The sequence below is a fragment of the Notolepis coatsorum genome, assembly GCF_963971535.1.
Source record: "Notolepis coatsorum genome assembly, chromosome: 17".
Classification (NCBI taxonomy): Eukaryota; Metazoa; Chordata; class Actinopteri; order Aulopiformes; family Paralepididae; genus Notolepis; species Notolepis coatsorum.
The window spans coordinates 40,023,687-40,038,996 of NC_140181.1; the positions used below are offsets into that span (position 1 = coordinate 40,023,687).

The window sequence follows — 15,310 nt, forward strand, 5'->3', positions numbered from 1 at the left end:
GGGTTGGGAATATAAATTATTATAAAATGTTTCGAAACAGTTTTGTATATCACTTAGTTTGTGTGTTGTGTTTGTGCATCATTGGTAAGTAAGAAATAGGGTCCGGGTTCCAAAACTCTTTGAACTATCCCTTTTTAAATTCAATAATAAAAATAAAAACTGTCATATATGACGGGTGAACCCTGTGTGATGTTCTTCTGTCTTCTACAGTGCTGGCTGCTTCAATATGAGGGATATCAATAGAAGGTTTAAACAATAAAACATGCTTACTAGATAGTGAGTGAAAAAAATATATAAATGTGGAAATCTTAACCGCGTCAATCTGTGAAATTGGAATCAAGATTAATGGAAATGTATTGTAATTTATGTGTTATATTATTATTGTGAGAATTAATTCATACACGTAATGCTGTGGATTAATACCCATGTATAAATTCAATCATTTGTTGACAGAATCAGTCCCATCTCACTGTATTCTTTTCACACTTTGAAATGAACCGTGGTCAACATCTAAGAATTGATTATGTATTTAATCTTTTGAGTAAATTATCAGAATTGAATGGTTGTTGTGATTCATTAGATCTGCAGTAAATGTTTAGTGTTCACCTAATGTATCACTTGATTCCGTCATTTGAATGTAGTCATTTATAAAAGAAAATTATAATAATTTCACTCCTCGTATACAATTGTATGTCTTCCAGGAACAACAATTTAAAGGACATACCAGTCTAATTTTTACTTCTGGCCATTACCAGAGATTGTCCCCGTCTTTAACTAATGTTGTTTGTAGGTGTATATGGTGTTTTAACTGATCTCAGCTTACCTTACTAAACTCTGTTCACACTGACATTGATGTTGAAAAGGGGTGGAAAATACTCTTGAGAGAAAGTAGTTGTTGAAAGTCACTAGGCATAGGTAATTCACATAGAGTAATACAGTACCGTTAGCAAAAATATACAAGTTGGTGGTTTTCACAAGGGTGAGTTACACTTGCCTGGTGACTTTCAGACTACTTTCAACTCTCAAGAGTATTTTTCACCCCTTTTCAACATCAGTGCCAACGTGAATGGCATTTAGTATGCTGAGATCTGTACAAACTGTATACACCTACAAAGTACAAACACGATTAGGTAAAGGAACAAACATTATGGGAAATGCACTTACCGTCTTCCCCAGAGTCAGACATGGAGATGGATACCCATTTCCTCTCTGTGCATTCAGTAGAAAGCTATCTGGCTGCAAGCTAGCCTAGCTTAGCACAAATGAATGGAAGTAGATACACATCAGCTAGACTAGGCAATGACCAACACTTCTCCCTGAGTTTTATGCTAGGCTAGCTGATCCGTATCCGCTTCTGTCCGTATCAGGAGAAGATGGTAAGTGTATTTCCCATAATGTTGGTGTGTTCCTTTAAAAACAAGCAATTACCAGTATTTGTGAGAAGTCAAAATTAGACTGGCACGGTCCTTTAAGTTAATGTTCACTACCTCGTCAAATTTGACTGTATTGTGTCCTCCTCCCGCCATAGGTGACAACATCTTAACTGCGGTCAACGTGGCCAGAAGTTGTGGAATGATGGCGTCTGACGAGAGGGTGATATTCGTCCACGCCGCCCCCCACACCGCCCAGTCCCTGCCCACCCTGACCTTCCACCTGGGGGATGGCGGGGCCACAGCCACCCAAGGCTCCATAGAGGTTCTCACTCAGGTCAGTCCTCTGCTGCTCAGACACGTTAGGCTCCATAGAGGTTCTCATCCAGGTCGGTCCTCCACTGCTCAGACACGTTAGGCTCCATAGAGGTTCTCATCCAGGTCGGTCCTCCGCTGCTCAGACACGTTAGGCTCCATAGAGGTTCTCATCCAGGTCGGTCCTCCGCTGCTCAGACACGTTAGGCTCCATAGAGGTTCTCATCCAGGTCGGTCCTCCGCTGCTCAGACACGTTAGGCTCCATAGAGGTTCTCATCCAGGTCCGTCCTCCGCTGCTCAGACACGTTAGGCTCCATAGAGGTTCTCATCCAGGTCCGTCCTCCGCTGCTCAGACACGTTAGGCTCCATAGAGGTTCTCATCCAGGTCGGTCCTCCGCTGCTCAGACACGTTAGGCTCCATAGAGGTTCTCATCCAGGTCCGTCCTCCGCTGCTCAGACACGTTAGGCTCACTTGACATGAGGCCTGCATGGTTCAGACCGCCACCTCACTAAAGCACATTGCATGATGGTTAGAATTCTGTCCCACTTCTTCACCAACTGCAGAACCTCATGAATGATGAGAAACAACTTGCTATAGTTTGATTGAGCTAATCTCTTATTGGCTCAGTAAAGCTTTACATCACCAACATAAAGACTCTCAAAATGAACTTCTTGAACTGTCAGACACCAAATTATGTCATGAGTCGCCTACTGACTTTCACAATTGAATGCCTTGTACATTCCACATAAATGCTGTCTCTGCAATGTCATGGCTATCGAAATAAATAGATATGATTATTTTATTATGAATATAATTGGTACTGTAGATAATGTAGTAGTTAATAATCAAAACCCCTGAATAAAATGTAATGGGAGAGTAGTTTGAAGAAGGTGCTGGTACTCACAGTTCTGTTTCACCGGACGAAAAACATGCTCGGCAAACACGATCACAGTTTTGAGTTAAAACTACCCCCCCCCCCCCCCCCCCCCTTGATGATTTTGTGATGGTACATATATACATGTCATATACCTTTTTGATTTGGGAGTATTTGGGGTTTCAGGGGATCAACCAGAACGGTTTGGGCTTATTGCACATACCGCGTTTTATCTTGCGATCTATGAAAAAATACTGAATTTTCTTGGAAATGCGCAATGTTTAGCGTGTAATAAACTACAAACTACAGCGTGTAGAAACAAACGATTTTTCCCATGTTGCACTACAAGTAATGTCTGTCAAAATGAGCCAAACCATGTCTCCACAGCTATAATACAGAACACACATACAGCTTCGCAAACATAGTGAAACTACTGCAGAAACTACTGTAACTGCCCCCCCAGTTACACTATGTTATGCACATGTATTTTATATGTTAATAAAATTGCATTTATCTATAGTCCTAATTCTGTCACTGTTTGATGTCACAAAGAAGGGTGTATCGAATAACAAATAATTAACTATTAGACATTTGTTAATGATGAATAGGCGACCGTCGGTTGTGTGATAATAAAGGGTTAACCTTCTGTCGTGTGGCAGTGAAAGGGTTAACAAATCATTTGTTGAACATGAACAAATAAATAGAGGTACAGTATAGTTGTTTTTTCATATCCATTTTTCAAAGCATCTACAAATGTGTTACTACACATTCAACATTACTTTTTTTCTCCCATTTTCTATTTCGTATCGTCCAATTCTACCATCCCCTGTCTCGAACGCTGTTAGGCCATGCCTCCCACAAGCCGGCTACAATGTGGACGAAGCCTTACAGTACATCACGTGTCCCCTCCGGTACTTGAGGAAGCAGCCGTCGCATCTTTTCACCTGCACAGCGCGATCTCTCAGCGGCGAGGGTCTGCGTGGGAGGGACACGCCGCCCCCGTCGCTTCCTGATTCTGCTGTGCAGGCGCACCAACCGACCTGTAGGAGTCACTGTCCACAACGTCCGATCCCCACCCATCAGCTTCCCACCCCCTAATACTGCCAATTGTATTAGTATGAACGACCAGCCAAGCTGATAGCAATGCGGAGAGCTGGGCTCGAACCCAGCGTCTCCTGCATTGGTGGCGAGCGCCTTTCCCACTACACCACCTAGCCGCCCTCTTCAACAACATTATTGAATGATGAACAAATCAAGTACAAACAATGTTCTTAATGAGTTATAAATAATGTAGAACTAATTTGTAAATGTTATACAAATATAGTTATAAATGATTTAATAATTTACGAATGTATATAAATGATTTGTTCATGATTAGTTCATTATCTACAAATACCTTATAAAGGTCTTATACCTGAGTGTTATTATAAAGTGTTACCAATATGTCTTATAACAGGCATATATCAGGCTGATAACATGTCTTATATCAGGATTATAATATGTCTTATAACGGGCTGACAACATGTCTTATATCAGGCTTATAATATGTTGTATACCATGTCTTATATCAGGCCGATAACATGTCGCTCATGTTATGAGGTGAATCATAAACTGACCTGCCATTACAGTAATTCAGTTTGGTTATTGATCTATAGGGAATTATCAGCTATTACGTGTGTTGATAACCACACATTACTGTGTAATACAATGCAATGAATTATGAATATCCTATATAGAGCATAATAAAAGCTGACTTTAAGACATAACATTGGCCCCTCATCTCTGTTGTCTTCACAGGGCGTGTACCAGAACGGGTTCGGCTATCACTTGGCCATCAACGGGAAGTCTTTTGCTGCTCTCTGTGACCACTTCCCTGAGTACCTGCCAAAGGTGAGAGACTTTAACAAAGGCTTCCCCAACCTTAGGGTCTGGACGACATTCAAGGTCCTCTTTTAACCCTTTCACTACCACACTACCACAGGGTTAACCCTTTCACTGTGACAATACAGAAGGTTAATCCTTTCACTGCCACACAACAAAGGGTTAACCCTTTCACTACCACACTACAGAAGGTTAACCTTCTGTAGTGTGGCAGTGAAAAACTCGGAACAATTCTATAATATTTCATTATTATGAAATATTTAAAAACCTGCATGTAAGCCACTGTAAAACCACACTGCTTGGCTATGTGTTGTCATAGAGCAGCTCCTAAGAACAGGTTGGTTTCTTTCCTCCCAGATCAATGAAATAGTTAATTGAATCTATCTGCCCAAGACATCAGGAGAACATGAAGGCACAGCTGTCATGCCTTTCAAAAGTTGGGGTCACTGGAATATTCTGATCTCATTATAGGGGTTACCTGCCAAAAAGGCTGGGAGCCTCAAAAATGTAAATCTTTATGATCCTTAAACTGGCAAGTCCACTAAGGACACAGTCCAACAACAATGAGCGTCTTGGGGGCAAGGATCCAATTATAATAATTCTAGATTATTTGGGACGAAAGTGTCCATTAACCCTTTCACTACCACACTACAGACGGTTAACCTTCTGTAGTGTGATAGTGAAAGGGTTAACCTTCCGTAGTGAAAGGGTTAACATTATGTAGTGTGGTAAGATAAGATGATCCTTTATTAATCCCCTTGGGGAAATTTGGGTGTCAAAGCAGCATGGGGTGGGGGATACATAGCTTCACAGTCCTATACAGTCCAGTATCTATATATATACTATAGATACACTCTAAAATATAAACAAATACAATATAATATAAAAAAGTACAAAACACAAGATAGTCCAGTGAAAGGGTTAACCTTATCTAGTGTGGTAGTGAATGGGTTAACCTTATGTAGTGTGGTAGTGAAAGGGTTAACATTATGTAGTGTGGTAGTGAAAGGGTTAACCTGTAGATCTAGTGAAAGGGTTAACCTTATGTAGTGTGGTAGTGAAAGGGTTAAACTTCATTGTGTTCATGCTCCTTCAATGTGAATGTGTGAAGTTCCATTAGAGAGTCATGGTTACTGTTTCCACTGCAGGTATTGGTGCGAGGCACTGTGTTAGTTCCACAGCCCCAGAGAGTCATGGTTACTGTTTCCACTGCAGGTATTGGTGCGAGGCACAGTGTTAGTTCCACAGCCCCAGAGAGTTACTGTTTCCACTGCAGGTATTGGTGCGAGGCACGGTGTTAGTTCCACAGCCCCAGAGAGTCATGGTTACTGTTTCCACTGCAGGTATTGGTGCGAGGCACGGTGTTAGTTCCACTGTTTCCACTGCAGGTATTTGTGCGAGGCACGGTGTTAGTTCCACTGTTTCCACTGCAGATATTGGTGCGAGGCACGGTGTTAGTTCCACTGTTTCCACTGCAGGTATTGGTGCGAGGCACAGTGTTAGTTCCACTGTTTCCACTGCAGGTATTGGTGCGAGGCACGGTGTTAGTTCCACTGCAGGTATTGGTGCGAGGCACGGTGTTGGTTCCACTGTTTCCACTGCAGGTATTGGTGCGAGGCACGGTGTTAGTTCCACTGTTTCCACTGCAGGTATTGGTGCGAGGCACGGTGTTAGTTCCACTGTTTCCACTGCAGGTATTGGTGCGAGGCACGGTGTTAGTTCCACTGTTTCCACTGCAGGTATTGGTGCGAGGCACGGTGTTAGTTCCACTGTTTCCACTGCAGGTATTGGTGCGAGGCACGGTGTTAGTTCCACTGTTTCCACTGCAGGTATTGGTGCGAGGCACGGTGTTCGCACGCATGGCCCCCGAGCAGAAGACCCAGCTGGTGAATGAGCTGCAGAAACTGAAGTAAGTAACAACACACATTAGGAAACTGATCCTGTTCAGGAGAAAGCTATCTGGCTGCAAGCTAGCCTAGCTTAGCACAAATGAATGGAAGCTGATATGGACCAGCTAGCCTAGCTGCCATTCTGAGGCGGAATCCTGCCATTGTTCTTAATAATATTCAGCTCTAGGGATATTTTCCTTAACACATTGGGCGCCAGCCATTAGCCTGGTCCTTGTGGCTAACGTGCCACGTTTCCATAACATATTTTCACTGTGCATCACCTTGTTTGTAGAGCTATATTCTATATTCTAGCTATGGAGACAATACTATAGTCATTTGACAGTGACTTTCTTCCGTCGGACATGCAAAAAAGAGATGATCTTTTCATGCATACGTTCACGCGTTATCCCATGGTGAATATACGTATAGTTTAGGAGTGATCCAGGATCATTCCTGAAAAGCTGAGTTATAGGGCGCTACGTGTATTCTACTATAAGCGTTGGCGTTTCTTGCCTGGACACGCTACTATTTCCAAATCAAATGTATATAATAGGTATTATGTTTCATCATGAATGCATGAAAGGGGGGCGGGTGCTTTTGATGCTTTGATGGCCAGTAACTGCATTCGTGTTGAACACTACAGACGCTGATCAGCTGGATCGATATGAAAACATTGTTGGATCAAGCTGAAATTGATGTCAGATAGTCCTTACCTTTGATCGGGGGTATTCCAAAAAGAATATTCCAATTGTTTGATCGCGATTTCCAGTATTGGTGTCCATCTGGTCCCGGACATAATTTGGCACAACTTATGGATCGAGTGTGCCAGATGCGTTTAGAAGTGGTCGGATGAAGCGATTTACTCTGCTCCGTCTAAATTTAGCGCCCGGAGGGATTTAAATGTAACACACTGTCTGGAACAGGGTTTACTGCACTCTCGATACTGCCACCTAGCCGGATCTGGCCGGTACTGCACCCTCGGGGTCCCAGTATGCCTTTTAACGGCAACATACAGGTCCGTGACATTGAATAGAATATTAAAATCGAAGGTTTTTCAGAAATATGAGTTGTTTATTATTCTACTTGGTCCTTTTTATTGGGGTCAATAGAGGGTTTACTGATCATGGGTCAATAGAGCTTTTACTGATCAGGGGTCAATAGAGGTTTTACTGATCAGTGGTCAATAGAGGTTTTACTGATCATGGGTCAATAGAGGGTTTTACTGATCAGGGGGCAATAGAGGTTTTACTGATCAGGGGGCAATAGAGGTTTTACTGATCAGGGGTCAATAGAGGTTTTACTGATCATGGGTCAATAGAGGTTTTACTGATCATGGGTCAATAGAGGTTTTACTGATCATGGGTCAATAGAGGTTTTACTGATCATGGGTCAATAGAGGTTTTACTGATCATGGGTCAATAGAGGTTTTACTGATCATGGGTCAATAGAGGTTTTACTGATCATGGGTCAATAGAGGTTTTACTGATCAGGAGTAAATAGAGGTTTTACTGAGTGATTGACGGCTACCACACGCCACACCTGCTTATATGCCAATCAGAGAGGGCCGTGGTCCTGGTCAGTGATGGGTGCACTGAGGAAAATTCTTTCAGTTTGCACCCATAGGCACCAGGAGCAATCCAATAGACAAAGCAAGATGCTTTGACAGTATCAATATATAACTAGGGTTATAATACATAACCTTCAGGTCCAGACAGGTGTTAACCATACATTCCCCTTCTCTCTCTTCCACTAGCTACCGCGTGGGGATGTGTGGGGACGGGGCCAACGACTGTGGGGCCCTGAGAGCCGCTGATGTGGGGGTGTCCTTGTCTGAGGCTGAGGCCTCTATAGCCTCACCTTTCACCTCCAAGTCTGACAACATCCGCTGTGTACCACTGCTCATCAGGTGAGAGTACAACATCCGCTGTGTACCTCTGCACTACACACACACACACACATTGGGTAAGAGCATACACACATGCACACAACCTTTCTCACACACACATGAGGTAAAGGCAGCGACAGTGGTAGAGCAGTTGTCTGGTAAACAAAAGGTTCCCGGTTCTATTCCTGCTCCTCTGTGCAGCGTGTCGAAGTGTCCCTGAGGCGTGTATGCTTTTACCAACGCGTTCGTGTTTCCGGGTTCCCGTTTTGCGCTCTGATTGGCCACTGACCTATGCTATTACGCCCCCCTTTACGCTCTCGCCTGAGACACGCTGTGAAGCACCAGCGGGGCGAGGCGGTGGTTTCTCCCCGTCTCACATGACTCGGTCCAGCTCCAGCAGCAGCGGCCGTCTTCCGCCTGCGGTATCCTCCCTCCAGGCCCCCGAGGCGGCTCGTTCTTATTATTATCCCCCATTGTTCAGGTCGACATGGTCGCACAAACACGTAGGTTTCAATCACTGAGCTGTCTGTCTGTCTGTTGTTGTGTGTCTTCTTAGGTTCGGCTACTGTACATGGAGATGAGACCCCCCGCCTCTCTCTCCATACAGTACCAGCAGCTGCAGGTCTGACGAGCACAGAGTTGCCAGTCGATAATTCTTGCTATTTAAAAATATTCCTCTTCTTCTCCCCCACTACTCCTCCAACGGGTGGTGGATGGTTTTATGTTGACGGTAGATGGGGAAACGCAACTAACACTCGTCTTTATTAAATTTTGTTTCGGGTTTTCCCACGAGAATGCACGTCTGGTTGCGTCTATTATGGAGAGAGAGGCGGGGGGTCGACATACTTTAGTTTGTGCGCTATTCCATGCTAAACATCGCCCCTTTCCAAAATAATCCAGTCTTCAAAAAAGATCGGGGGTATTCCAAAAAGAATATTCCAATCGTCTGATAGCGATTTCCAATATTGGTGTCCATCTGGTCCCGGACATAATTTGGCACAATTTATGGATTGAGTGTGCCAGATGCGCTTCGAAGTGGTCGGATGAAGCGATTTACTCAGCTCCGTCTAAATATAGCGCCCGGAGACATTTGAGTGTAACACAGGGTTAGATAAGGTTTCAAAGGGTGGGCGACACTACCATCTGGCAGGATGCGGCCGGTATTGCACTTTGGCAATCTCAAAATCCTTTCCTATGGCAACACCGAGGTCAGTGGATGAATAATGAATAAAAATATCGAATAAAAGAAAAAACGACCAAAACCCGAGATATCTCGGGTCTGGCGTCCAACCAAGGAGCTGATCGTGGATTATAGGAGAGGACAGCAGGAGGCACACACACCACTGATGATAAACGGGGCTACCGTGGACAGGGTGAGCAGCTTTAAGTACCTGGGGGTCCATATCTCAGAGGATCTGACATGGTCAACACACATAGACACAGTCGTAAAAAAGGCGAAGCAGTGCCTCTACCACCTGAGACAGTTAAGGAAGTTCAGAGTATCGGGGAAGATACTCCAGTCCTTCTACTCCGGAGCTGTAGAGAGCATCTTGACTGGAAACATCACTGCCTGGTATGGAAACAGCACGGCACAGGACAAGAAGGCCCTACAGAGAGTGGTGCGCTCAGCCGAGCGTACCACGGGTATTGCACTACCTCCCCTGCAGGTTCTATACAACAAGAGGTGCAAATCCAGAGCCTGCAGAATAATGAAAGACCCCCACCACCCCAATAACAGCCTGTTCCAGCTGCTGAGGTCAGGCAGACGCCTGCGAACCCCAGCTACTAGGACAGAGAGGCTTCGGCTCAGCTTCTTCCCCCAGGCCATCAGAGCCTTGAACAATGAACACTGAGTGCCACAGAACACTGAACTTTTCACACACAAGCACACATGAGCACACACACGACACGCACGCTGTGCACGCTCACACTCGAGCAGCCACTTTAACATGAGCAGGCACACACTCATGCCGCACACGCCCATACTTATGGCCAAAAAGGAAAGGTCACTTTAAAAAATAGTATAACAACAGTAACAGTGTATATTGCACTACCAAAGGACCTAGCATGTCCTATATGCTCTGTAAATAACTATGTACAGATACCGAGATGTCCCACCATGTTACCTGTTACCTGTTTATTGCAAAATGTTGTTTTTTATTGGATTATATTATATGTTGTACCACTGTATTGCACATCGTTGCGGGCAAGGCCACCCGCATTTCATTGTATACTTGTATGCCGTGACAAATAAAACTCTTGACTTGACAACGCATGGCGAGTTAACATGACTTATCTCGGGTTTGGCGCTGAATGTGTTAAAACATAAACTTTATTGAACTGTGTGTTAACATATTGAGTATGTGTGATCTCTTTTCTCTCCTAGAGAGGGCAGGTGTTCCCTGGTGACGTCCTTCAGTCTCTTCAAATACATGGCTCTGTACAGTCTCATCCAGTTCTGCTCCGTGCTCATTCTCTACACTGTGAGTAGTGGCTAGTGGTTCAGTCGCATCACTCCTCTCTCAGCGCTCTGCTTCCTTCTGGTCACTGCTCATCCCTGAAGATACACTTGTTTTTTCACCAAATACAATGAATGTACTTTGATGGCCATGAGGCAAAGTCATAACAGCAACTTACAAAGTTCCACAATACGACAGACAGACATGGTGCAATGTTGAAAGGACCTCATACACATGGCTAGTATACAGTGATGAAGGACATCATACACATGGCTAGTATACAGTGATGAAGGACCTCATACACATGTCTCTTGTACAGTGCACAGGGAAAGCATGACGGACAACAGGGCTGCCACAGAAAATATTTCTTCTTCCGTTTCTGCATCCCTTCCTCTGTGTTTGTACATTTAGCAGTTTTAGCGTTTTCTCAATGCAAACTGCTATAAGTAACTCATCTCAAGATGGCGACCGGCCTCTGTAGCAACACGTAGCAACCATCTAACCTCCCACCCACTTCCCTGTAGACTGTATAATCTGTATAATTGTCCCATACATTTAGTACTATATGCATCAAACAATAATATACCAACTATACTACCGGTAGATGGCATTTTTTTGTTATAGCAGCTGGTATAGCAGTATTATGTCAGTTTACATTGCAGCTGGTATAGCAGTATTATATGTCAGTTTATAGTACAGCTGGTATAGCAGTATTATGTCAGTTTACATTGCAGATGGTATAGCAGTATTATAGGTCAGTTTACATTACAAATCTATTGCCTTGGCAGTCGATATCACACTCAATGTTTCCCGTTTAAATGAGCAGAATGAACAGATCAAAATGCAACCCGCCGTAGCCCATTGTGTATTCTCCAGAAGACAACTAACTCGTAGCCCATTGTGTGTATTCTCCAGAAGACAACTAACTCGTAGCCCATTGTTTGTATTCTCCAGAAGACAACTAACTCGTAGCCCATTGTGTGTATTCTCCAGAAGACAACTAACTTGTAGCCCATTGTGTGTTCTCCAGAATAAAACTAACTTGTAGCTCATTGTGTGTTCTCCAGGAGAAGACTAACTTGTAGCTCATTGTGTGTGTTATCCAGGAGAAGACTAACTCATTGCTCATTGTGTGTTCTCCAGGAGAAGACTAACTCATTGCTCATTGTTGTGGTTCTCCAAGGGAAGACTAACTCATTGCTCATTGTTGTAGTTCTCCAGGAGAAGACTAACTCATTGCTCATTGTTGTGGTTCTCCAGGAGAAGACTAACTCATTGCTCATTGTTGTGGTTCTCCAGGAGAAGACTAACTCATTGCTCATTGTTGTGGTTATCCAGGAGAAGACTAACTCATTGCTCATTGTTGTGGTTATCCAGGAGAAGACTAACTCATTGCTCATTGTTGTGGTTATCCAGGAGAAGACTAACTCATTGCTCATTGTTGTGGTTATCCAGGAGAAGACTAACTCATTGCTCATTGTTGTGGTTATCCAGGAGAAGACTAACTCATTGCTCATTGTTGTGGTTATCCAGGAGAATACTAACTCATTGCTCATTGTTGTGTGTTATCCAGGAGAAGACTAACTCATTGCTCATTGTTGTGTGTTATCCAGGAGAAGACTAACTCATTGTTGTGTGTTATCCAGGAGAAGACTAACTCATTGCTCATTGTTGTGTGTTGTCCAGGAGAAGACTAACTCATTGTTGTGTGTTATCCAGGAGAAGACTAACTCATTGCTCATTGTTGTGTGTTGTCCAGGAGAAGACTAACTCATTGCTCATTGTTGTGTGTTGTCCAGGAGAAGACTAACTCATTGCTCATTGTTGTGTGTTCTCCAGGAGAAGACTAACTCATTGTTGTGTGTTCTCCAGGAGAAGACCAACCTGGGGGACCTGCAGTTCCTGCTGTTTGACATGGTCATAGTGACTCTATTGGCCATCGTGATGGGGAAAGGGGGCCCCAGCGACGAGCTCCACTCCCGTAGACCCCCCGCCAGTCTGCTGGCCCTGCCCGTCCTGGGGAGCCTGCTGCTGCACGTCTTCCTCATCATCCTGGGGCAGCTGGCTGCTCTCTTCATCACCACCTCACAGGACTGGTCAGAACCACGTGATTCTGTTACTAATGATACTGTGATGAGTTGAAGCAGGGATTAGGATTATGTTCCCCAATTTAAAGGAACGCGCCAACATTATGGGAAATGCGCTTACCGTCTTCTCCAGAGTCTGACAACAAGATGGATACCGATTTACTCTCTGTGCGTTCAGTAGAAAGCTATCCGGCTGCAAGCTAGCACAAATGAATGGAAGCGGATACGGACCAGCTGGTTTGTATTCACTATAAGCAGCTATTATAGATTGTAGTTTGCGTTATCTCCGAAAAATAAATATTTTATTTCAAAGTCGTAAACAAATGTACCTTAAACTGAGAGGAATAATAAATAAGACACATAGAGAAAAAAAACAATTCATTGTAGCTTTTCAAATGTTGTATTCTGTATTAAGATTGTTACATGTCTCCTAAAGTTCCTTTTCCTCCCTTCACTCTATATTGTAGGTTTGTGCCACTCAACTCCACGCTGTCCGGAGCAGCCAACCTGCCCAACATGGAGGACACCAGTGTATTTGCCTTGTCAGGGTTCCAGTACATCATCATGGCCGTGGTGGTCACCAAGGGCTACCCGTACAAGAAACCTCTCTACCACAACGGTGAGCGATGTAGGGCTAAATGATGTAGATGAAAAAATAGCAATAGCATGTCTTTATAGGGACTGCTACCTTATCATTTCATTGAGCTGTAATTAACACAACACAAAGATTCAATGTCCTGATGACATCACTGGTGGTCATATTCAAAAACGAATTTACTCTGTCAAACTAAATTAATGTGTGCAAAACAGTTTTTGGATGTGAGATTTATGTGCAAAATGCAGTGCCCCCTTTAACAGCGAAACATCCACCTAAAACGGTGTTTTTGTTCTTTCTTTCTGCAGTGTTGTTCTTGTGCATACTGCTGCTGCTGTTTGGACTGATGAGTTGGCTGGTGCTGTATCCTGGTCACTTCTTCACCCAGCTGTTGAAGTTGTACGACATCCCTGACATGAACTATAAACTGCTGCTCATCGCACTGGCCGCGCTCAACTTCTTCACCTGCTTCCTGTTGGAGGTGGGTACTCGTGTTGAGCCAGTTGCTAGCCGTGACTATCTATCTCCAACAAGTTCTGCTCCATCCATTGCCTCAACAGAATAATTCTTTATTATTTCAATTGACTTTGCTCCAGATGCTCCCAAAATACACTCCAGAGGCTTCATTTTGTATCTGTATGTATTCCATTCCGGCAATCATCTTCGATTGAGTGCAGCTCCATTTAAAGGATTTCAGAAAATATAATTCTTTTTTTCAGAATGGGCAGTCTATTCTTAGTATTTATTTAAACAATTTAGACGGAGTAGAGGAGACACATGAGAGAACGTTATTTATTGAGGCAGTAGGACAGCTGAAAGAGGAGACACAGGAGAGAAGGTTCTTTGACAGTAGGATGGCTGAGAGGGAGTCACAGGAGAGAAGGTTCTTTGAGACAGTAGGAAGGCTGATTGTCTATACTGATCGTCCCACTATTGCTCCCCCACAGATATTGATTGACCAAGGTCTGCTGGGATTTCTGCAAATGCTCCGTGGGCGACGCCAGTCCAAGAAGTTGTATAAGCGCCTGGACCTCCTCCTGTCTGATTCCCCGTCCTGGCCTCCCCTCAACCAGCCCCTGGCCTCCCCACAGTGCACAGTCATAGGCCTGAGCTAGCATGTCTCGCTTTCTGTTGGGACAATGTGTTTACTCTACTCACCCCTGGGACAATGCGTTTAGACTCTACTCACCCCAGCCAGTGCCATGGATGTCAGTCACATCCACAACCTTGACCAAACTACTGCGCCGTTACAAAACTAACGTGCAAGATCATGTAAACATCTGTTATTAATAAAGACTATTTTGTATGAAGGACTACACTGTGTGTGGTAACCTATTGGTGTCCAGATTCTCAGTCAGGTCTAATAAACACCCATTAGTGCATTTCTAGATACTAAAAGGCGCTCAAGATGGTAACGGGTTGTTGGCAAAATCTTAAATTGAAACGGCTCTATGCTGACCCGAGTATATATTTTTTCAGTTGATACAATTTTGGAAAAACATGAATGCGATTGTGGTTTGTTTAATAGCTCTTCAGTAGGGCAGCACAATTAATCAAAATCACAACTGATATTTGATGATGGCATTATGTGTCAGAATTCCATCCTACATTAAGTATTGTGGTTTTTCTGAGGACCTTCTAGCAACGCATAAGGGAATACTTGCATAGCTATGGGCAAACACTTGAGAAATGAATGGGTTTTCCCTTACATCATAGGGAAACCTTTATGGTGATTTTATACAACTTTTTTAAGGCATTCTTAGATGAAAGTGTTGATGGTTTTATGTAACCGGGCACTGGCCAATAAATCATATTCCAGCTAAATGATTTCATCCAATATCAGGAATTCTATCACAATTTCATTACGACTTTCCCCTAAATCATTCAGCCATACTTGTAGGTGTTTTAAGGATGATTACAAGCAACCTGCACCAGCCTAAAATACCTCCTACA

General features: G+C 43.7%; 1 protein-coding gene across 3 annotated transcripts in view; it reads left to right on the forward strand.

Annotated features, from left to right (window-relative positions):
• Positions 1–15,236, forward strand: part of atp13a2 (ATPase cation transporting 13A2) — a 66,596-nt gene extending 51,360 nt beyond the window's left edge. For all 3 annotated transcript variants that reach the window (XM_084333677.1, XM_084333678.1, XM_084333679.1), the window contains exons 21-29: positions 1,529–1,707; positions 4,359–4,451; positions 6,272–6,351; positions 8,085–8,237; positions 10,603–10,699; positions 12,548–12,771; positions 13,230–13,381; positions 13,666–13,838; positions 14,305–15,236. In XM_084333677.1, coding sequence (XP_084189803.1) covers positions 1,529–1,707; positions 4,359–4,451; positions 6,272–6,351; positions 8,085–8,237; positions 10,603–10,699; positions 12,548–12,771; positions 13,230–13,381; positions 13,666–13,838; positions 14,305–14,472 — 1,319 coding nt within the window. In that variant the 3' untranslated portion in view covers positions 14,473–15,236. The remainder of the gene's footprint in view (positions 1–1,528; positions 1,708–4,358; positions 4,452–6,271; positions 6,352–8,084; positions 8,238–10,602; positions 10,700–12,547; positions 12,772–13,229; positions 13,382–13,665; positions 13,839–14,304) is intronic.
• Positions 15,237–15,310: the final 74 nt, after the last annotated feature.